This window comes from Capra hircus, chromosome 18 (assembly GCF_001704415.2).
Source record: "Capra hircus breed San Clemente chromosome 18, ASM170441v1, whole genome shotgun sequence".
Taxonomy (NCBI): Eukaryota; Metazoa; Chordata; class Mammalia; order Artiodactyla; family Bovidae; genus Capra; species Capra hircus.
The window spans coordinates 50695327-50717463 of NC_030825.1; the positions used below are offsets into that span (position 1 = coordinate 50695327).

At 49.0% G+C, this 22137-nt stretch overlaps 1 protein-coding gene across 2 annotated transcripts in view; it reads left to right on the forward strand.

Annotated features, from left to right (window-relative positions):
- Positions 811-22137, forward strand: part of SPTBN4 (spectrin beta, non-erythrocytic 4) — a 78673-nt gene continuing 57346 nt past the window's right edge. For both annotated transcript variants that reach the window (XM_018062428.1, XM_018062429.1), the window contains exons 1-8: positions 811-946; positions 3384-3570; positions 13932-14083; positions 15201-15374; positions 16476-16567; positions 17609-17689; positions 19205-19320; positions 21993-22105. In XM_018062428.1, the coding sequence (XP_017917917.1) occupies positions 3399-3570; positions 13932-14083; positions 15201-15374; positions 16476-16567; positions 17609-17689; positions 19205-19320; positions 21993-22105 (900 nt within the window). In that variant the 5' untranslated portion in view covers positions 811-946; positions 3384-3398. The remainder of the gene's footprint in view (positions 947-3383; positions 3571-13931; positions 14084-15200; positions 15375-16475; positions 16568-17608; positions 17690-19204; positions 19321-21992; positions 22106-22137) is intronic.

Sequence of the window (22137 nt, forward strand, 5' to 3'; positions counted from 1 at the left end):
TGACACCGGTGGATAGTGGGACCGTTTGTGATCCTATATGCATCCGTGACGCTGGGGGATATGGTGTGAGTGTGGGACGTGTGAGTTGTGATATACGGGAGTGTGTGACTCTTCGTGTGTGACTCTGTGACATCATTTGAGTGTGGCTGTGGGTGTTACTGTTATTGTGATGTTATTTGTGACCCGTGACTGTGTAACGTGTGTGTGACTGTGCAGGATGTATGACTCCCACGTGAGTGTGTAACAAGTTTGAGTGTGTAAAAGTGTGTGGTGCTGTGTGATGGTGAAGCCGTGTGTGATGTGTGAGTCGATGATACTCTGTGACCCCATGGAAGTGTGCTACAGTGTGTGGCACATGTGTGCTCGTATATGACTCCACGTGAATGGTGGTGACACGATTTGAGTGTTTTCAGTGTGTGACGCTGTCGGGCACCGTTTCAGCGCGGGACCTGGTGCAAGCTTGTGACTGCGTGACATGCTTTGAATATTCGACCCTGCGTGACCCCGTATAAGGGGGCGACAGTGTGAGCGTGTGGATGTGGAGAGTCCTTGTGACGCTGTATGAGACCCCGCGTGTGTGTGGCAGTGTGGGAGTGTGTGACCCCGTGGGAGTGTGCACTGTGTGTGACGCTGCCTCCGGGCCCTGCAGCTGTGTATCGCACGCCGTGGCCGGGTTTGTGGCCGCGCGTGGGCAGGCGCTGCAGGCGGCGGGGGTTGGCGGGGGAACCGCGGGCGGGAGAGGGTCCCGGGGGCGCGCCGAGCGCGGCGGCCACGCGATCGGGAGGAGGCGCGCCGGCGGTAGCGGCGCATGCGGATCTGGCCGAGCGGCGGAGCCGGTGGGGCCGAGCCGAGCCGGCTGGGCTGGGCCGGGCCGAGGACACCGACAGGGAGGGCGGTCGGCCACGGCGAGCAGCGGGGACAGCGGCACCGGCGGCCGCGGGGCCAGGTGAGCGGCGTGGGGGCGGATAGCCCCTCCCTCCAGCATCTTCCCACCTGCCTGAGCATCCCTCCCCCGCGCCCCGTGGGCATGGCCTGAGCCCCGAGGGTCTCCCCGGCTAGGGGAGGCAGAGGGTCGAGGGCAGAATGAGTCCCCAGTCCCTTACCCCAGTCCAACCTCAGCGCCATACGTGGGTCTTCCACCTAAGCCTTGTCCTTCCCAGGCCTCCCTCCTTGGGAACGGTGACTAGACTGTAGGGAGAGAGAGGCGCGGCCTTGGAAGGGTTAAAGCATCGGCTGTCAGCTCCTATCCCCAGCCTCGCCCGACCAACCTTTCCTGGGGCCCTCAGGACACCCCTTTTCACCTCCCCCACCGCCTTCTCCCTTCCTTCCCCGTTGAATCACGTAATAGACAGGGCTGTTCCCCTGCCAGCCTGACCGAGAGCTCACCAAGTGCTAAGTGCCTTTCCATCTCCAAGTATCCTCCATTGAGGAAACAGTTGTGTTCACCGTTATAACAGGGAGGGACACCGAGGCACGGAGAAGCCAAGTCAAAGGTAATAGGGTTTAAAGATACAGCAAGACTTGAACTCATTTTTGTCTGACTTCAGCACAGACACTTAGATGTGCTAAGCTATGTGACTGGAGGATGAATAGTAATAGCAAGGCCCGTGTATTGAGGGCTTACTGTGTACTAGATACCATGTTCCCCACATCATTAATTCTCTCATCTTCAAACACCCCTAGGAAATGGGTACTATTGTTACCATTTTACAGATGAACAAACTGAGCCCTAGAAAAGGTGACTTGGCCAAGGTCACATAGGTGCCCACTTAAAGATTTTCATGGAAAAAGGGAAGGATAATAATGGATTTTTGAGTGTCTATGGAAAGGGACAGTCTCTACTACATTGATCAAGACTTAGACCCTGCCTTCCTAAAATCTGGTTTGTTGGCTACTGTCTGAATATTTTGAGAATGGGGATATTGAGCTCCTCCCAGCTCCCTCTTTTCTTAGTCTTAGAATCAGTCCTGGGGTTCTAGAGAATGGAGGAGATGTATCTAACATCTCCCACACCCTTGAATTTCATATTTACAATCTGGCAGTGTTCTAGAACATTGCCCTAGAGTCAGACAATATGTCAGTCAGCTAGTGCCACAATAATGCTACATAAGAAAACCACCCCCAGACTCAGTGTCATAAAACACTAGGCATTTATTTAGCCTTGAGTTAATCTGAGGTCAGTGACTTGGGCTCGTCTGAGCTTATTTCCCCATTAGGATGGGTAGGGGGATATTGACTGTTGGTTGTTGAGGCTGGCCTTGGCTGTGATGAAGGCCTTGGACTTGGACTAGCGTTGCTATGTTTTTCTCATGGCCACAGTTAAACAGAAGCAAAAACATGCAAGATCTCCTGAGTCCTGGGCTCAGAACTCACTAGTGCTTCTATCTAATTCTATTGGTCAAAGCAAGTCATGTGGCCAAGCCCAGAGTCAGGGGGTAGGGCTTCCCCCGACTCAACCCTACTCTTTCATTCCTCCCATCCCCAGAGTGGGAGAGCACTGAGGAGCTATATGGCAGAGGACGTGGCTGTACGGATGAAGAATTGAGACCGTTAATGCAGTTATTCAATCACAGTGACTAAGTTTCAATCCTGGTTACTCACTAGCTGTGTGATTTGGGGCAAGTGAATTAACCCCTCTGTGCCTCAGCTTCCTCCTCTGTAAAACAGGCCTAATAATATCTTTCTTTAGATTGTTAAATTTGTGGGAATTAAGATATAATGCATATAAAGTACTGAGCACAGTGCAAGTGCTCAATAAATGTTAATTATTGTTGTCACTGCCTTATAGAGTTCTATTGATAACAATGCTATAATTCTAACAATAGCAGTGACAGTTTTTTATGGGGGAGGCCATGTGGCATGCAGGATCTGATAGGTTCAATCTCTAGTTCCCCAACTAGAGACTGAACCTACGACCCCTGCAGTGGAAGAGCCGAGTCTTAACCACTGGATCACCATGGAGTCCTGACAGTGACAATTTGCTGAGCCCTTACCCTCTGCTAGGTGTTAAGGTGGGTGTTTGACCACAGTCCTATGATGTGGTTAGGGTGAAAATTATTGTCATTATTAGCATGTCACTCCCTTCTAAAGACAGAGAAACTGAAGGTGAGAGACTCACAGTCAGTCCCTGTTAGAGGTGGGATCTCTAGACTTTACTGGTGGTCCAGTGGCTGAGACTCCATGCTCCCGATGCAGGGGGTCTGGGTTTGATCCTGGTCAGGGAAACAGAGCCCATGTGCCACAAGGAGATATCCCACTGGCCACAATGAAGATTGAAGATCCTGCATGCTGCAACTATTTATTTGGCTGTGCCAAATTTTTAAAACAGTAGTGGGACTTCCGAACTCAGCCCCTATCCCTAACCTGCCTCTCCTCATCCCTAGGCCTCATCTCCCCCAATGGCGCAGGTACCAGGGGAAGTGGACAACATGGAGGGGCTGCCAGCCCCCAATAATAACAACCCTGCAGCCCGTTGGGACAGTCCCGATCGGGGCTGGGAGCGAGAGCAACCGGCCGCCTCCACTGCAGCAGCTTCGCTCTTTGAGTGCTCCCGGATCAAGGCCTTGGCAGGTACCTGGAAGAGGGCTGGGGTTGGAGGTGGGAGAGAAGGAAGGGAAGGCACTGCTGGGGTGGTATCTGTATACCTTGATGACCTGGAGGATGGGAAGAGGGTTACAGACACTTGGAACTTGAGTCTTTAGACCAGCACTCTCCAGTAGAACTTTCCACGATAATGGAAAATTGTTCTCTATCTGTGATGTCCAGTATTGTTGTTGTTTAGTTACTAAGATATTAACATTCCAAGGGTCAACGTGCTAAGGGTCTAATGTTCTAAAGGCTTACGATTATGGAATTGTGTGTCTGAGAAGGGTCTTTGCTCATAAAACTTTAGTATTGATGATTAAACACTTCTGAGGTTCTAAAACTTCATGAATACAAAGTCCAAAGGATCAAGAACTTAAAGTTCCAAAGGTCTAAGGTCCTAAGATTCTATACAGTTCTCTCGTCTTTGCTTATATTGTCCTAAAACATCAAAGTAGCGTGACCAACAATTCTAGTTGTCCCAAGACTGAGGGTTTCAGTGCAAAAAAACATGAAGGTGTGGTCATTCTTTCTCAAAGTGCTCAGCATCCACATTTCTAACCTGAAATCCTAAAGCTTTAGGATTATAACTCCTTCGTGACCCCATGGACTGTTAGCCCACCAGGCTCCTCTGTCCATGGGATTCTTCAGGCAAAAATACTGGAGTGGGTTGCCATTTCCTCCTCCAGGGGATCTTCCTGACCCAGGGATCGAACCTGTGTCTCCTGCATTGGCAGGCAGATTCTTACCACTGAGCCACTTGGGAAACCTCTCATAGAGCCTTAGAAATGTACAATCCCAGAAACGTGGGACTTTCTAAGTGTGCTTCCTTAGAATCCCCAAATGCTGACATCTAGCATCTTAGGACCATGGAATGTCATACACAGAGATTCTTTGAATCCAAGACCTTTAGAAATGGAGACTCTTGTAAACAGAACTTTGTAATCACCGATCTTAAACATTTTAATTGTTGGGTCTTAGAATCTTAAAGCCTCAGAAATCTAGACTGTAATATACATAGGTCTTTAGGGCTTTATAATCCTAAAGCTTTAGGATTTCAGGTTAGAAATGTGGATGCTGAGCACTTTGAGAAAGAATGACCACACCTTCATGTTTTTTTGCACTGAAACCCTCAGTCTTGGGACAACTAGAATTGTTGGTCACGCTACTTTGATGTTTTAGGACAATATAAGCAAAGACGAGAGAACTGTATAGAATCTTAGGACCTTAGACCTTTGGAACTTTAAGTTCTTGATCCTTTGGACTTTGTATTCATGAAGTTTTAGAACCTCAGAAGTGTTTAATCATCAATACTAAAGTTTTATGAGCAAAGACCCTTCTCAGACACACAATTCCATAATCGTAAGCCTTTAGAACATTAGACCCTTAGCACGTTGACCCTTGGAATGTTAATATCTCAGAAATGTGGCATGTTATGCACATAAAATATTTTCAGAGTCGTGAAATCTTAAAATCCCAAAGTCAGTATCAGTTCCCTCAGAATCTCAGAATGTTAGTAACTCAGCATTTGACAATCGTGGGATCTTCAATACTGAGATTCTTGGAACTTTATAAGATGTTGAGCATCTTGTTAAACTCCTGGGCCTCTGCGGAAGCAGGTGACATACACAAGTGAGTGGCCTGGGGGCTGTGGTCAACTGGTCACCAGCTCTAAACCCTAGGAAATGTGGGCCCAGAGCTGTTAGCTCTGATGTTTATCTGCCATTTCCCAATTTAAAAAAGCAAACTGTAAATAAGTGCACAAAGTCTGAACCAGATTCAACCCATGGATTGCTGGTTTCCTCTGGTTTCGACATCTAGAAGGATATAAACATATACTCATGAAAACTTAAAACTGTATTTTATTTTTTGGTTGTACCTCACAGCATGTGGGATCTTAGGTCTCCAACCAGGGATTGAACCCATGTCCCCGGCATTGGAAGTGCAGTCTTAACCACAAGACCACCAGGAATGTCCCAAAAATGTATTTTTAGATTCTTAGATTTAAGTCCTTGGGAATGTATCCACTTAGAATTCTAGAATTTATTATTTCATCCACAAAATATTTAGGCAGTGCCTGCTCTGTGCTTGGACAAAGTGGGGACATAGAGGTGATTGAGGCAGCCCAGGTCCTGCTTCTCCAGGGCTCCCAGTCCAGTGGGAAAGTTAGATCCAGTCCAGTGGGAAAGTTAGATCCAGCCTCGCTGTGATGAACCACAGGAATCAGAGCCGAGATGGGGGAGGCACGGGCAGAGGCCAGATGGGGAAGCTCAGAGCTGTAGGAGCCCAGATGAGGGGCCTGATTCAGGAGAGAGGATCAGAGTGCTTCATGGAGGGGAAAATGGCTAAGCTGAGCTCCAAAGGATGAACAGGAGTGAATGCTGGGGAAGAGAGTGGAAGAATATTCCAGAGGGAGGGAACAGCACAGGCAAGACCTCCAGAAGTTGAGAATAGCTGGAGTGAGGTGGTGAGTATGGTGAGTAAATGATGATGGGAAAGGAGGCAGTGGCAGCCAGATCTTGAGGGGCCTTGTTGGCCATTCTGAAGAGTCTGAGGGCACCTGGGACTATGGGGAGATTTTATGCAGAGGTGGGATGTGGCAATGTGAGGATCAAGGACTCTACAACTTTAAGAACCACTGATTCGAGAACACCAGCCCCAGACACTTCAGACAGCATCTAGTCCAGAGAAATGTAGGGACCCCCTTTAAGGAAAATAACTTTCTCATATACTCCCTGTGTCTACTTAAATTATCACAACTGTGGTTTTCTGTTGTCTTTTTTCTTTTCCATTATGGCTTATTACAGGATATTGAATATAGCTCCTTGTGCTATACAGTAGGGCCCTGCTGTTTATCCATTCTATATATTCATAACGGTTTACATCTGCTAATCCCAAACTCCCAGTTCCCACCCCCACATTCTCTGTGTCTGTGAGTCTGTTTTCTGTTTCATTTGTGTCATATTTTAGATTCCACATGTAACTATTATCATTGAACTATGGTTTTTTAAAATGTACAAAAATACACAGCTCTGCTTATATCTCTTATGCTTGTTCTGCAACTAAAACACATAAATTGGATTGAGACTCAAACCACAAAACCAGTAACTTCCGCTTAACAATGATGTCAAGATGCTGCTATCCTACTGCTCAAAATATTACTATGACATAGACAGCTACCATGCATTTTCTTTTGCATCCCTTTGCCCACTTCTCTCGTGGTTTTCTTTATTCAAACTAAAGCTAAATCTTTGAGCAGAGTCCTCTGTAAATGATTTTTCAATGAATTTATTTTAAAAAATTGTCTGGATCCTGTACTCAGAGAATTTGTGGTTCGCTGGTCTCATGTGTCTGTATGAGGCCCCATTCTTTCTCTCTCTTAAAAAAAAAAAGAATGTATATATTTGTCTGCTTCGGGTCTTAGTTGCAGCATGTAGGGTCTTTTAGTTGTGGCATTTGAACTCCTAGTTGCAACGTGTGGGATCTAGTTCCCTGACCAGGGATCGAACCGGGGGCCCCTGCATTGGGAGTTCAGAGTCTTAGTCACTGGATTACCAGGCCCCGAGGTCCCTATTCTCTTGATCTACTCTTTTTATTCTCTTTTATTCCCAAATCTCACATCAATGCTTTCTCTCTTATAGGCAATCATTCTGATTGTTTTAATGCAAATCTTTTTCTCTGCATGTGGATAACTGCAACATGCATTGCTAATTCCTGTGCATGGATCCATATTTTTAAACTCTTTATTAAAATATCACATCCACAGAGAAACTCAAATATATTGTATGGCCAGCATTTCCACGATGAGTACCCCCTTATAACTAGATTGGGAAACAGACTCTGACAGCCCCAGAGAAGCCCCTCTGAGGCTGCCTCTATATCATCCTGGGAGTAAACACTGTCTTAGCGTCTAACAGCGTACATTCAGTTTGCTGGCACTTGAACTTTATATAAATAGGATCATGTAATGGGTACCCCTCTGTGTTTGGTTTGACTCACTCAGCGCTTGGCTCATGAGATTCATCCATATCTACCTGTACTTGTAGGCTATTCCTTTTCATTGCTGTATAGTATTCCACAATGTGATTATGGCATAGCTTATCTGTTCATCTGTTGATGAGCATTTGAGTTCCTTCTACTTTGGGACTATCACAAACCAGATTACAAACTAGTAACTAGTGGTATCGCAAGCTATTACAGATTATTGCTGTTCTAAACTGTGTAGGATACAGGCACTCATTTCTGATAGCTTATACCCACCCAGGAATGAAATTGTTGTGTCACTTGGTATGTGTATATCTAAACTTTAGAAGAAACTTCTGGTTTGGATCATTTTACATTCCCACCGGCAGTGTATGAATGATTCAGTGGCTGTACATCCAACCCTTGGTATGGTCAGTCTTTGTAATTTTAACCATTCTGATGGATGTGCATTCTATTGTGGTTTTAATCTGCATTTCCCTGATGACTAAAAGCGGCTAACAAAGTGGAGCGCCTCTTCAAAGATTTACTCTTTGGATATGCTTCTGTGAAGTGCCCGTTCAAGCCTTTTGTCTACTTTCTTATTAATTTTTTTTTTTTTTTGGCTGCACTAACAGGTAGTGTATGGAAGCTTAATTCCCCAACCAGGGATCAAACCCTCCTCCATTCAAAGCACAGAGTCCTAACCACTTGACAGCCACAGAAATCCCTTCCTGCCTTTTTTCTGTTTTGTGGGTATTCTTATATACTTTGAGTACAAACCCTTGGTCTGATATATGTGTTCTGAATATTTTCTCCCACTATGTGGCTTGTCTTTTCATTCTCTTAATGTTGCCTATAAAAAATAATTTTATTTATTATTTTTGGCTGTGCTGGCTCTTCATTGCGTCGAGGGCTCTCTAGTCGTGAGCAGGGGCTACTCTTCCTTGCCGTGCTCAGGCTTCTCGTCGCGATGGCTTCTCTTATTGTGGAGCCTGGACTCTAGCGCGTGTGGGCTCAGTAGTGGTGGCGCTTAGTTGCTCCACAGCACGTGGGATCTCCCCACTTCAGGGGTCAAGCCCGTGTCTCTTGTATTGGCAGGTAGATTCTTTACCACTGAGCCACCAGGGAAGCCCTTAGTGTTGCCTTTTGATGAACAGTGTTTCTTAATTTAAAGGTAGTTTAATTTGATAATTATTTAATCATGATTTCCTATATGGCTCACACTCTGTGTCTTGTGTAAGAAACTGCCTGCACCAAGGTCATGGAGATATTCTTTCATGTTTTCCTGTGAAAGCATTATTGCATTCATTTCACATTTAGGTTTATAAACCAGATGGTATTTAGTATATTTATTATTGTATACAGTGTGGGTCAAAGTTCTTTTCTCCCCAACCCTGCCCCGCTCCATGAATGTCCAGTTGACTCAGCTCCACTTATTGAAGAGACTCTCCTTTCCCTACTGAACTGCCATTTCACTTTGTTGTAAATCTGGGAGCCCTATATGTGTGGGTTTGTACATACAGGTATGGCTAATCGATGCATGTTTTATCATAGTCTCGATTGCATTTTTGGCATTATGTTCTCATTCAGCGCTGTGGCTTTGAGCCTCAAGACTCATCCGTGTGGCTCTGTGTGCCTCTAGTCTAACTGCTGCCTGGAGCTGATGGTGTATATCCGCCATGCTCCACTTCCCCAGGGATGGACAACCAGGCTCTCTCCAGCCCTCAACCTGTCCCTGCCCCCTCCCAGCAAACAGCACTGCGCTGAGGCATCATCATGTGTGCTCCTTATAAACCAGAGTGGAGGGACTTCCCTGGTGGTCCAGTGGCTGAGACCCTGCCCTCCCAATGCAGGGGACCTGGGTTCAGTCCCTGGTCAGGAAACTAGATTCTACACGCTGCAACTAAGACCTGGTGAAGCCAAATAAATAAATAATAAACATTAAAAAAAAAAAACAACCCATGTGGGAACGTTTATAGAACATATACGTAGGGAAAGAATTGTTGGCTCACAGAGGGAGCGCACTAATTTGACTCAGATTGTCTTCAGAGTGGGCTTCCCTGGTGGCTGAGATGGTAAAGAATCTGCCTGCAATGCAGGAGACCTAGGTTTGATTCCTGGGTCTGGAAAATTCCCCTGGAGAAGAGAATGGCTACCCGCTCTAGTATTGTTGCCTGGAGAATTCCATGGACAGAGGAGCCTGGTGGGTAACAGCCCATGGGGTCCCAAAGAGTCGGACATGACTGAGTGACTAACACAATTGCTGCCCACCAGCTGGCATGAGGGTTATGATATTCCCATGTTTCCATCAATACCTGGTATCTCCAACCTCCTCACTTTTCCCAGACTAATATCCAATGTATCATTTACATATTGTCTCTATCCTTTCTTGGAAACCAATATAGATTAGTCCCTGCTCTATGAAAATCTTGATGTAGTAAATATGTGAAAAAATTAAAGTCTTATTCTAAGGAAATGAGTTTCACTTAAAAAATTTGTTTTTGGCCACACTGCACAGCATGTGGGACCTAGTTCCCTGACCAGGGATGGAACCCTCGTCCCCTGCATTGGAAGTGCAGAATCTTAACCACAGGACTGTCAAGGAAGTCCCAGGCTTGCATTTCGCTTGTAATCGGTGACTGCCACAGTGGGGAAGAATATAGAAATCGCAAAATAGTATGAACACAATGGCAGACAAAGAACAATTGTAATTTGACTGAGAGTCTTGACAACCCAAAGATGTGTGTGGCAGCTAGAGGACCAGGAGGAAGTTAATGGGCTCCTCAAAAAGGAGAATTTAAGGAAGGGACTGTTTACAGACATGTGGAGACCCCGGGGACTGGGACAGGGCAGGGAGTGCTGAGAGGGGAGCGAGGCATCCCCGGCAGGAGTGGGGGCTGTAGGGAGCGCCACCAGGCCCTGGGGGAAGCCTGGTCAAGCAAGGAAAGTGAAAGTGTTTGCCATTGTTCTGTCATGTCCAACTCTTTGCGACTCCATGGACTATAGCCCACCAGGCTCCTCTGTCCATGGGATTTCCCAGGCAAGAATACTGGAGTGGGTTGCCATTTCTTCCTCCAGGGGATCTTCTCGACCTAGGGATCGAACCCAGGTCTCCTGTGTTGCAGGTAGATTCTTTACTCTCTGAGCTACCAGGGAAGCCATGCCCTCCTCCAGGGGATCTTCCTGATCCAGGGATCGAACCGGTGTCTCTTATGTCTCCTGCATTGGCAGGCGGATTCTTTACCACTAGGGAACCCTGGGGAGGAAATTAATCCCTCAGCCCTTTCTCTCCCCTCATCTCTTGCTAGCCAAACCTCTAATGGCCCAAGAGCCCATTCCCACGGTCCACCCTGGCCAGCCTCCCTGGGCTCACAGCAGGTGCACCAGAGAGGAGGTGGCGCCAGAGGGGCAGATGGAAGGCACCCACTTCCATGTGGAGGTAGCTGCACACACTCACCAGCACAGTCAACATTCAATGTCAACTTAGGCCAGAACTGGCACTCTAGGACACATTTGGTTTCAACCCCACTGTGTTTTACAAAAACGTAAATCAGTTGCCAGCATTTAAAAATAGGGAGATTCTTGTCTCCAGATTTTTGGCACCTCGTGGGCTATCACATGGTGCGGCAGCACTGGGCCTTCACTCCTGTGAGGCTCCAGTCGTGCGGGGCTGTGTGGCTGTTGCTCCCTTTTAGCAGGGCCTCATTCTCCCTTGTGGAGCCTGCCTGGCCCCGGTGGGCATTTCAGTTCTGGACCCCAGCTCCATGCTAACGAGACTGTAATCACAAACTCCCAAATCTCACTGCATAGTTCTCTATAAAGTCACCATCTAGACAGTCCAGGATGTGTTTCTTCTTTTCTAAAAGAGTATTTATTTATTGGCTGCGCTGCTGCGTCTTAGTTGCTGAGCTCAGGCTTTCTCTAGTTGCGGTGAGCGGAGGCTACTTTGGTGCACAGGCTTCTCACTGCAGTGGCCTCTTTTATTGCACAGCACAGGCTCTAGGAGAGGGCGATTCCCTAGTGGCAGCTCGTGGGCTTAGGTGCCCTGCAGCATGTGGAAACTTCTCAGACCAAGGAGCAAACCCATGTCGCCTCTGTTGGATTACCAGGGAACTCCATCCAGGATGTGTTACTATTAATTTTCTTTGCAGATCACAGAAATGAAGTTACAAAATTAAAAACTATTCTCCCGAGTCCTTGTTTTCCAAGCATGCATTCCCAAACACCCAGGGTCCCCCAGAGCCCACTGAAGTAACCCTGACCTAGTCTAAACCCCTCATTTTGGAAATGGGAAAACAGAGGCCCAAAGAGGAGGGATGGGCTTTGGGCTTTTCCCAACATAGCCTGTCGCTAGTAAAGGCAGAGCTGAATCCAGTTGCCCTCATTCCGCCCCTCTCAGGGGATGCATTCAAGTTCCACTCGGGCCTCAGTATGAACTGCAATCTGCTCTGGGCATTGGCTGTCAGAGGCAGGATAAGCCAACACTCTATTTACATATTTCCCGTCATCACTTCCTTATGTGTTCACACAGGTCCCCCATCCCATCCAAAAGCACACAACCCACATTCAAGCAAACAAGGTATGTTGTTCGGATTCACTGGGTTGTTTCTGTATATTCAAAAAACGTTTATTTTTTAATTTTATCTATTATTTATTTGGCTGAGCTTGGTCTTAGTTATGTGGGGCATAGTTCCCTGACCAGGTAGTATATGGTATATCCGTACAATGGACCACTGGGGCTTCCCAGGTGGTGCTAGTGGTAAAGAACACACCTGCCAATGCAGGAGACATAAGAGACGTGGGTTCGATCCCTGGGTGGGGAAGATCGGCTGGAGGAAGGCAAGGCAACCCACTCCAGGATTCTTGCCTGAAGAATCTCCATGGACAAAGGAGCCTGGGGAGCTACAGTCCATAGGGTCGCACAGAATGGGACACACCTGAGTGACTCAGGACTCACGCATGCATGGAATATTACTTAGCTGTAAAAAGGAATAAAAAACTGCTACATACCACAACATGGATGAGCCTTGAAAACATTATGCTGAGTGAAAGAAGTCGGACACAAAAGGTCGCATGTTGCATGATCCCATATCCAGAGTAGGAAAATCCTTAGAGACAGAAAATGGATGAATGGTTACCTAGGGTTAGGAAAAGGTGGAATGTGGAGTGACTGTTAACAGGTATGGGGTTTCTTTTCTGGGGTGATCAAAGTGTTCTGATATTAGATAGAGGTGATGGTCGTATAACTCTGTGAATATGCTATAAACTACTGAATTTACAACTTAGAAGGACAAATTCTATAGTATGGGAAGTATAGCTCATACTAAAACAGTTATTTAAAAAAGAAATGACAGGAAGAGAGGTCCCAAACAATTTCTTGGTAAGCAGCGAGAAGTTGCATACATCCTTCCCACCTGGCACCTCCCCCTTAAGTCATCCCAAGCCCACTCTTGCCCCAGGGATGGGGGAAACCTGGCAATCCAGCAGCAACAGAGGGGAAGATGTGGCTCCTGCCCTCAGGGAACATGCAGTCTAGCATAGGCCTTCCTCTTCATTCCCCCACAGCCTGTCAGTGGCTAACCCTTACTTTTTCATCTCTAAATAACTCCAAGATGCCCCCCTTCCCCATCCCCTCAGTGTCTGCCCTGGGCCAGCCTCTCTCCGGAGTCCTTTCCCCAGTCTCCTCCCTGGGCTCCAGGCTGCCATTCTTGCCCTCTCAGATGTACCCTCCCCACAGCAGCCAGGGATATTCCTGAGACCCAACCCTCATCCTCTCCTCCCTCCTTAACCCTCTGTGACTCCCTAGACTATTACCTGTATGCTTAGTCACTCAGTCGTGTCCGACTCTTTGCAACCCCAAGGACTGTAGCCCACCAGGCGCCTTTGTTCATGGGATTTTCCCAGGCAAGTATACTGGAGTGGGTTGCCATCTCCTCCTCCAAGGGATCTTCTCCACCCAGGGATCAAACATGCGTCTCCTGCATTGCAGGCGGATTCTTTACCGTGGAACCACTGGGGAGGCCCCAGCTTATGATTTGTGCCCCCACTAAACTGAACTCTGCCAGGAAAGGGCTCTGACTGAATTCGGAGCCCAGAACAGTGCCAGGCACATAGTGGACGCTTGAATACTGAACAAATGAACAGAGCTGACTAGGCTAAAACACAAGACAGTTTTCCTATGCAACTGATATCTCAGGAAAATTTTAAAGGACAGCAGAGAGGGGTGAGGGAAGGGCGTCCCAGATAGGAGGAAGCACCTGCAAAAGACCTGATAGTTGCAGAGAGCTGGGCCTGGGCAAGAACTGCCTGGGCCTTGGAGGGCTGGGGTGAAACTGGAAGGCGGAGTTCCTGGAGGAGCTGGGGGCTCATCAGGACCTGTCCTTCAGATGAGCGGGAGGCCGTGCAGAAGAAAACCTTCACCAAGTGGGTGAACTCGCACCTCGCCCGTGTTGGCTGCCACATCGGGGACCTCTATACAGACCTCAGGGACGGCTTCGTGCTCACGCGGCTGCTGGAAGTGCTGTCTGGGGAGCAGCTGGTGAGGGGGCCAGAAGGGGTGGGGAAAGGGGGCCGCCCTGGAGTCTCGGGCTGGGCTTCTGTATACAGGGCCAGGCTAATGGATGGATGGAGCTTACTAGAAAGACTGAGTGGATTAGAGGCCCCTCATTCGGGTGGGCGGGGCCATGGCACAAGGTTGAGCTTAGTTGGGAAGAGCCTGGGATCTGGCTTGGAACAGAGGTGGGATTCTGTCTAAGGAGAGGGCTGTCCTTCAGGGAGGAACTCTGGGCTTGGGTGGGGCTCCACTGGAAGTGGTGGTGGGGGGTGGCTAATGGAGAAGGGTGGATCTTTATTAGAAGGGCTTGGCTTGGATATGCGGTAGCAGGAGGCAGGGCTATAAAATTGGGGCAGAACTCTGTTGCACGGGTCTGTGGTTGAGGGTGTGGTTGTCATCGGAAAAGTGAGGCCGAGGTTGCGGGAGTCTGGGGATTAAATGGAACTCTTGTATGGATACGGTTTATTGTATGGGCTGCAGTTGTATTTCTGGGCTTGGATGGGACTTCATTGCAAAGGGTGGGGTTATGATGGAGCTAGAGATTGATGAAAGGACCAGAGCCTGAAGCTCTGGAAGTCATGAGGGGCACATGGTATAGAACAGGAGCGCCCTTGGAAGGACTAGAGCAACTGAACAGCAGCATAAAGAGGAGACTCCTGGAGTGGGGCGGGGCTTGAAAGGAGTGGGCGTGGCTCTAGGCAGAAATCTGAAGAGGAGGAAGTGAGGGGTGTGGTCATGGGACTAGCGGCAAAACAGTGGTGGCCTGGGATGGAAGGGGCGGGAGTAAGACTACGAGAAAGGGGCGGGGCTTCATGATAAAAGGTGTGGTTATCAGTTTAGAGGTGGAGCTTAACTTGAAGGGGCGGGGCCAGGAACTAGACTAAGCCCTGAAAGGACACGACTTAGAAGGGGTCTGGCTATGAGTGGTGCAGAGCCTCTTTAGAAGGACTGGGTCCTGGGTCTTTGATAAGGCTGAGGGGGCGTGGCCTGGACCAGGGGTAGAGGGGCCTAGTTATGTAGATGACCTTCTTTGAAAGAGGTGGGATCGAGGGCACGTGCTCTTGGCCAGGCCCTGGCTCTCCTAATACCCCTGCCGCCCTAGCCAAGGCCCACGCGTGGTCGCATGAGGATCCACTCACTGGAAAACGTAGACAAGGCCCTGCAGTTCCTGAAGGAGCAGCGTGTGCACCTGGAGAACGTGGGCTCACATGACATCGTGGACGGGAACCACCGACTGACCTTGGGGCTGGTCTGGACCATCATCCTTCGCTTCCAGGTGATCCCAAGTGACCCCAGCCCAGCCCACCCCCCGGAGGGAGGCCTTAAGAGGTTGTCCCTCACCCACTCATCCAGTCATTCCAGAAATATTCCTAATATGCTCCAGGACACAACATCATTACAATCATCATGTATATAGATTTTACTGTGTTCTAAGCACTTGGCATTTAATATGCACAATAACCCCATAAATTAGATATTATTCATTATCCCATTTTACCAACAAGGAAACTGAAGCCCAGAGAGGTGAAGTAATATGCTCAAGGTCACACAGCTGGGTAGTGGAACTGGAATGGGAATCCAGACAGTCTTGCTCCAGTTCAGAAACAAAATAGACAAGTTTTCTGTCTTTATGGAGCAAGAAATGGGGGGCAGCAGTAGACAGATAATAAATAAGCCCATCAATATGTAAACAAGGCATGTGTGGGAAAAGGACCAATTCTAAGCAGAGAAGAAAAAAAAGAGCCATGCAGAAAAGAATAGATTATGATAAAGCAGTAATAGGGATCGTATGGACCAGAGAAGGGCTTGGGGAGAGGCTGGTGGCTGAATGATTATGAAGATGAAAGGGAAAAGCATTCCAGGCAGAGGACGCAGCAGTTGCAAAGTCCCTGGGGTGGGAATGAACTTGGCTTGTTGCAGGAACAGAAAGACCAGTATGACTTGAGACTGGGAGGCAAGGGGGAGACAGGGAGGAGATGAGTCAGAAGTCTCGGCAGGGCCTAGGTGATCTGTGGTTAACAATCTGATCTTATTCTGTCTGAGATGGGGAGAAATTAGAGTTTTATCAAGAGAAAAGGCATCATCAGACTTAGAAATATCCCTCTGGATTGGGGGTCATCACCAAGACTGGGAGCTGGAAGCCCGAGGAAGAGGCTGGAGCTGGACCGGGGTGGGGCATAGGCAGATGAAGAAGGGGCCAGGTAGGGTAGGGGGGAATGGACATGCCCTAGGGGACGGGGAGGGGGAGAGAGTTGGTGCCCCCACCCTGAGCCTGAAGCTGCCTCTCCCATATCCTCTGTCCCCCCAGGGTGTGGGTGGGGTGTCTCCCAGCCTCAAGCCCTCCAGACCCCAGCAGCCAAGTTTTGTATCCTTACAGATTCAAGTCATCAAGATTGAGACTGAGGACAACAGAGAGACACGCTCAGCCAAGGACGCGCTGCTCTTGTGGTGTCAGATGAAGACAGCTGGGTAAGTCCCCCGTCCTCAGGGGAGCCAGGCTTCCTTCTGGGACAGGGGTGCAAGGGGTGGCTCAAGTCCTCAGCGTCAAAAGTTACATCTGAAGTTACCAAACTCTTTCAACCTTGGTGTATCACAATCCCGTGTCACAATGTAACCTGTATCACAATCTGGAAGAACTTGGACTCCTCAGGGGAATAATGCTGGGAGGTGGGGTGTGTCCCCAGCCTGCTCCCTTCTCTCCTCCCACTTGGTCCTGCACCTCTAGAGGCCTCAAGTGCACCTGTGTGGGACCCTTGGGCCCGATTCTCGAGCTGTCCCCCACCCTACACCCTTGAAAGTAGCCCCCTCAGCCTAGGAGGGCACACCCAGGGCTCAGGCAGCTGGGGTGGGAAGTTCAGGGTCCTGGTATCTTCAGTGGGTTTGAGAAGAGGGGCACACAGACACCGCTGGGCATGCCCCCTGGTCCCACAACTCTGTCCTCCTGGGAAGGGCCTGGCCTGAAACTCAAGTGCCCTCTGGAGAGCAGCCTGGGGAGGAAGGAGGTAGGGGCAGGCATGGATGGAGACTGGGCGTTCTCTGTCTCTCGTCCTCCTGGGGCTCCCGGTCTGTCTTGCAGTGCTATCTGTTCTTCCGTGTGTCTGTCTTTACCTCTATATCTGCTTTTCCTTGTTCTGATCACTCTCTTCCCCTTCTCTTCTCTCTCCTCCCTTCTTCCTTTCCCCACCTCTGTATCTCTCTCTGCCCCTCCCTTTTCCTCCTTTCCTCTGTCTCTCTCTTGCTCATCTCCCGTCCCTCTCAATCTCGCTCCCCCTCCTCCTCCCCATGCTGTCTCCACCTCTGTGTTCCCTCCGTCCTTCCTTCCTTTCCTCATATACCTGTGTATCGCCTGTGTCTATCTGCCCATCTGTCTACCTACCTACTTTTCTATCATTTATCTTTTATCATCTATCTATCCATCCATCAATCCATCTCTGTCTCTTCCTCCCTCCCTCTTTCCTCTGGACTTTCTCCATCTCTGCCTGCCTCTGTCTCTCCTTTCCACGCTGCCAGTTACCCCGAGGTAAACATCCAGAATTTCACCACCAGCTGGCGTGACGGCTTGGCCTTCAATGCCCTCATTCACCGGCACAGGTACCAGCTGGCCTGGGGCAGCTCTGCCCTGCACCCTACCCCAACCCTGTCCCTCGGATACTCACCTGTACATGGATGTGTACAGATGCCGCTCACAGACACAGAACCCACTCCCTTCACCTCTCTGCTTCCATATGTATTTCCATTCACACACATGCTGTTACACATTTACACAGAGATGCACACACACACAGACCCTGTGCACACATGGAGACCTTTATGCCCTCCCATAGATGTGAGCACACCTGCATATACTCATTCACATATACAACTTCTACATGGACCCAGACTCACTTGCTTGGGTGGTCCCAGGATGGGCAGCTCACTTGCTATGAATGGTTGAATCTGGTGTGTGCATAGCACCTCCTCCTCTCGGAAAGTTCTTCCTCACAGTGAGCCCCCAAGTCCCCCTTCTGGCTCCCTGCACACCCACCTATTCCTGCTTTAGGGTCTGGTGCCGAGCTGGCTGAGGAAGGGCTCCCAGATAAATTACACCCACATCATGATCCATAACCTGGAGGAGGGTGTGGCAACCCACTCCAGTATTTTTGCCTGGAGAATCTCATGCACAGGGAAGCCTGGCCAGCTACAGCCCGTGGGGTTGCGAAGAGTTGGACACGACTAAAGCGACTGAGCACACACACGCAATCCATAATAACGGTCTGTTCATATGACAGATGGGGGAAACTGAGGCCTGAGGCTGGAAGGGACTTGCTTCCAGTGTGAAGGAAGCCAGAACCCACATGTACACACTCATGTATACGGGGAGACCCAGCCCCACCTACATGCCCATCAACCCACAAGCTCTGACTGGAGTCCTGCTAACAATGGGAACATCACTGAGTGTACCCGGCATGTTCTAAGTGCTTTCCAATAAGTCGTTTACTATTCAGTGAGCCTGTAGGCAGAGCCTATTATTCTCCCCTTTTTACAAAGGAGGAAATGGAGGCACAGGACAAGACAGTAACTCACGCAGAGTGACAGCCAGGAAAAGGCTGGGCTGGGGTTTGAGTCAAGAGGGTGGGCCCCGGACCTCACACCTCACACAATACAGTACAGAACCCACCCACATAGACACATGAGCGTCATAGTCAGACGTACACGTGAGCTTCCCTGGTGGCTCAGAGGGGAAAGTGTCTGCCTGCAATGTGGGAGATCTGGGTTCGATCCCTGGGTCAGGAAGAGCCCCTGGAGAAGGAAATGGCAACCCACTCAGTACTCTTGCCTGGAAAATTCCATGGACGAAGGAACCTGGTAGGGTACAGTCCACGGGATTGCAAAGAGTTGGACACGACTGCGCGACTTCGCTTTTCTTTACACATGCCCTCACGCAGAGCTCGCCCCACAGCTGCATGGCGCACAGACACGCACCAGTACACACGGCTTTCCCCTGGGCTGGGCTGTGCGCCTCCTGCCCTCACCCTGGGTGGGACTCAGACAAGGATGTCTTTTCACCCATTTGCCCACCGGCTTTGGAGCCTGCCTGTTGCCTGCCCGCTCTGTGCCCCTGCCCAGGCCCGATCTCGTGGACTTCAGCAAGCTCACCAAGTCCAACGCCAACTACAACCTGCAGAGAGCGTTCCGCACGGCTGAGCAGCACTTGGGGCTGGCACGTCTCCTGGACCCTGAGGGTGAGCCCTGCGCGGCCCCAGCCCGGGTTTCCTCCTGGGGGACTCCCAAATCCAGTGCTGCCCCCAAACTCAACTGCAACACCAGCCCAAAGCCCAAGATCATTTCAAATTTAACTCCCTCCCAGTCCCCACCTCTTCCTCATCAAGAATCCTACCTGCTTCCGGGCTCCATATCTGCTACTTTCTCCTTCTCTACCTTTTTTTCTTTTTGGCCACTCTGTGGGACTTGCTGGATCTTAGTTCCCCAATCAGGGATTGAACCTGTGTCCTTGGCAGTGAAAGCCTGTAGTCCTAACCACTGGACTGCCAGGGAATTCCTGTTCATCTCTGTCTCAAACCCAACCCTATCTCCATTCCTGAGTTCAACTTAACCCTCCTTCCCCAACTCTATCCTTTTTTTAAAAAACAAAACAAAACAAAAACTGTTTACGTTTGTATTGGGGTATAGGCAATTAACAATGTTGTGATAGTAATAGTTTCAGGTGAACAGGGAAGTGACTCAGCCATACAAATACACGTATCCGTTCTCCCCCAAACTCCGCTCCCATCCTCCACTCCCATCCAGGCTGCCACAAACGTTGAGTGGAGTCCCATGTGCTATACAGCAGGTCTTTGTTGGTTATCTATTTTAAATATAGCAGTCCCAACCCCATTCTTGGGCTTCCCTTGTGGCTCAGCTGGTAAAGAATCCACCTGCAATGAGGGAGACCTGGGTTTGGTCCCTGAGCTGGGAAGATCCCCTGGAGAAAGGAAAGGCTCTCCACTTCAGTATTCTGGCCTGGAGAATTCCATGGACTGTATAGTCCATGGGATCCCAAAGAGTTGGACGTGACTGAGCGACTTTCACTTTCAACCCCATTCTTAATCACCTCCCTGCCAAACCCAATCCCCCCAACCCCAGCCCCATCCCTAAAGCCAACACCACCCCCAACCCAATCTCCAACACTATCTTCATTCTCATCCCCAGCCCATCCCTATTTCTGCCTGCATCCACAGCTCTGCCCTCATCCCCAACCCCTTCCCATTTTCAGTCTGTCCCCAGCCCCACCCCTGACTTCAACCTCATTCCAAATTCATGATCACACCCAATACCAACCCCCCATCTCTAGGGTAATGGCCATGATCATGCCCCACCAATCCCCTGTATCTGAAATAATGATTGCTTCCTTTTTCTGAGCCCCTACGATGTGCTAGGCACATGGCTGGAAATTGTATCAACACTGTTCCCTTTCATCCTCACACCGATTCCGTTGGATAGAAGTCCTTGATCCTGTCTTAAACTGATGGAAAGGAAGGCTCAGAGAGGTGGAGTCACTTGTCTAGCATCACACTGAAAACCCAGTAAACAGTACTTTCTGATTCCAGAATTCAGGGGCTTAATCACTCCTCTGCCCTGCCTCTTACAGTGCCTGGTGCAGAGTGGGTGTTTATTGGATGTCAGTTTTATGAGGTGAAGAAGAATCAGGGCCAAGTATGATGCTATGCATTCAGTGGGTAAATTGAAATGATAATCAGGATTTATTGAGCTTCTCCTCTATGCCACTATGAGTATTCTCCACTATGAGTATTCTCTCTCATACTCATAGTGTTCTTAGGTGGCAGGCACTGTGACTATCCTTACTGTAACAATGCGGAAACTGAACTCAGAGCAGTTCAATCTATTTTATTAGCATATTAGTGAGTAAGTGGTTGAGTTAGGATTCAAGCTCAGGCTGCCTTCAAAGCCCATGTCCTTGACCTCAAACTTCATATACCATTCATATATTTAGTTTATGTGTTTTTTTGAGCTTCTGCTGTCTGCTGGGCATGGCCCGGACAGTGGTAAAAGACAGGCATAGCACTTGTCCTCATGGAGCTCAAACTTGATAAAGACACAATCACATAAGGCAACATGTAATTAGAAACTAGACTTCCCTCGTGGTTCAGGTGGTAAAGAATTTGCCTGCATTGCGGGAGACCTGGGATCGATCCTCTAAAGAAGGGAACTCACTCCAGTATTCTTGCCTGGAGAATACCATGGACAGAGGAGCCTAGTGAGTTGCCAAAAGTCAGATACAACTGAGCTACTAACACACACACACAGTTCTAAATTGTGATATATTCTAGGAGGAAATGATAAGAGGGCACGAGGAAGAATAACAGGAAGAGATCATGTCTAGACAGAAGGAACAGGAAGGCTTATTTGAGGAAACTTGAGTGGAGCCCTGAAGGATGAGTGGGAGTTTGGCCCATGGAAAAGGGAACAGTGTTCCAGACAGTGAGAACAGCAAGTGCAAAGGTCCTGAGGTGGACAGTAGAATGAATGGTGTGTCCAAGAAATCACTGTAGATAATTTCTCCATGGTGGTGTATATGTGTCAGGCACTGTTTAATCCATGAAGTAGATCCTCACGGGGCAGATAAAGGAACAACACGGACTTCCCTGGTGGTTCAGTGGTTAGGACTCCACCCTTCTGCTGCAGGATGATGGGTTTGACCCCCTGGTCAGGGAACTAAGGTCCTGCATGCCGCTTGGTGTGGTCCAAAAAAATAGCAGAGGAACAGAGAGGTTAGTTATCTTGCCCAAGGTCACACAGCTAGGAAGACTGAGTTCTCCCAACCTCCACTCAGTATGTTTGATCTCTCTGTCAGAGTGCTCGTCGTCATGCTCTCTCACTCTTCTTTACCCCTCAGATGTGAACATGGAGGCTCCTGATGAGAAATCCATCATCACCTATGTGGTCTCTTTCTACCATTATTTCTCCAAGATGAAGGCTCTGGCTGTGGAGGGGAAACGGATTGGAAAGGTACACAGAGCCCAGGAATGGGGTAGGTGGGA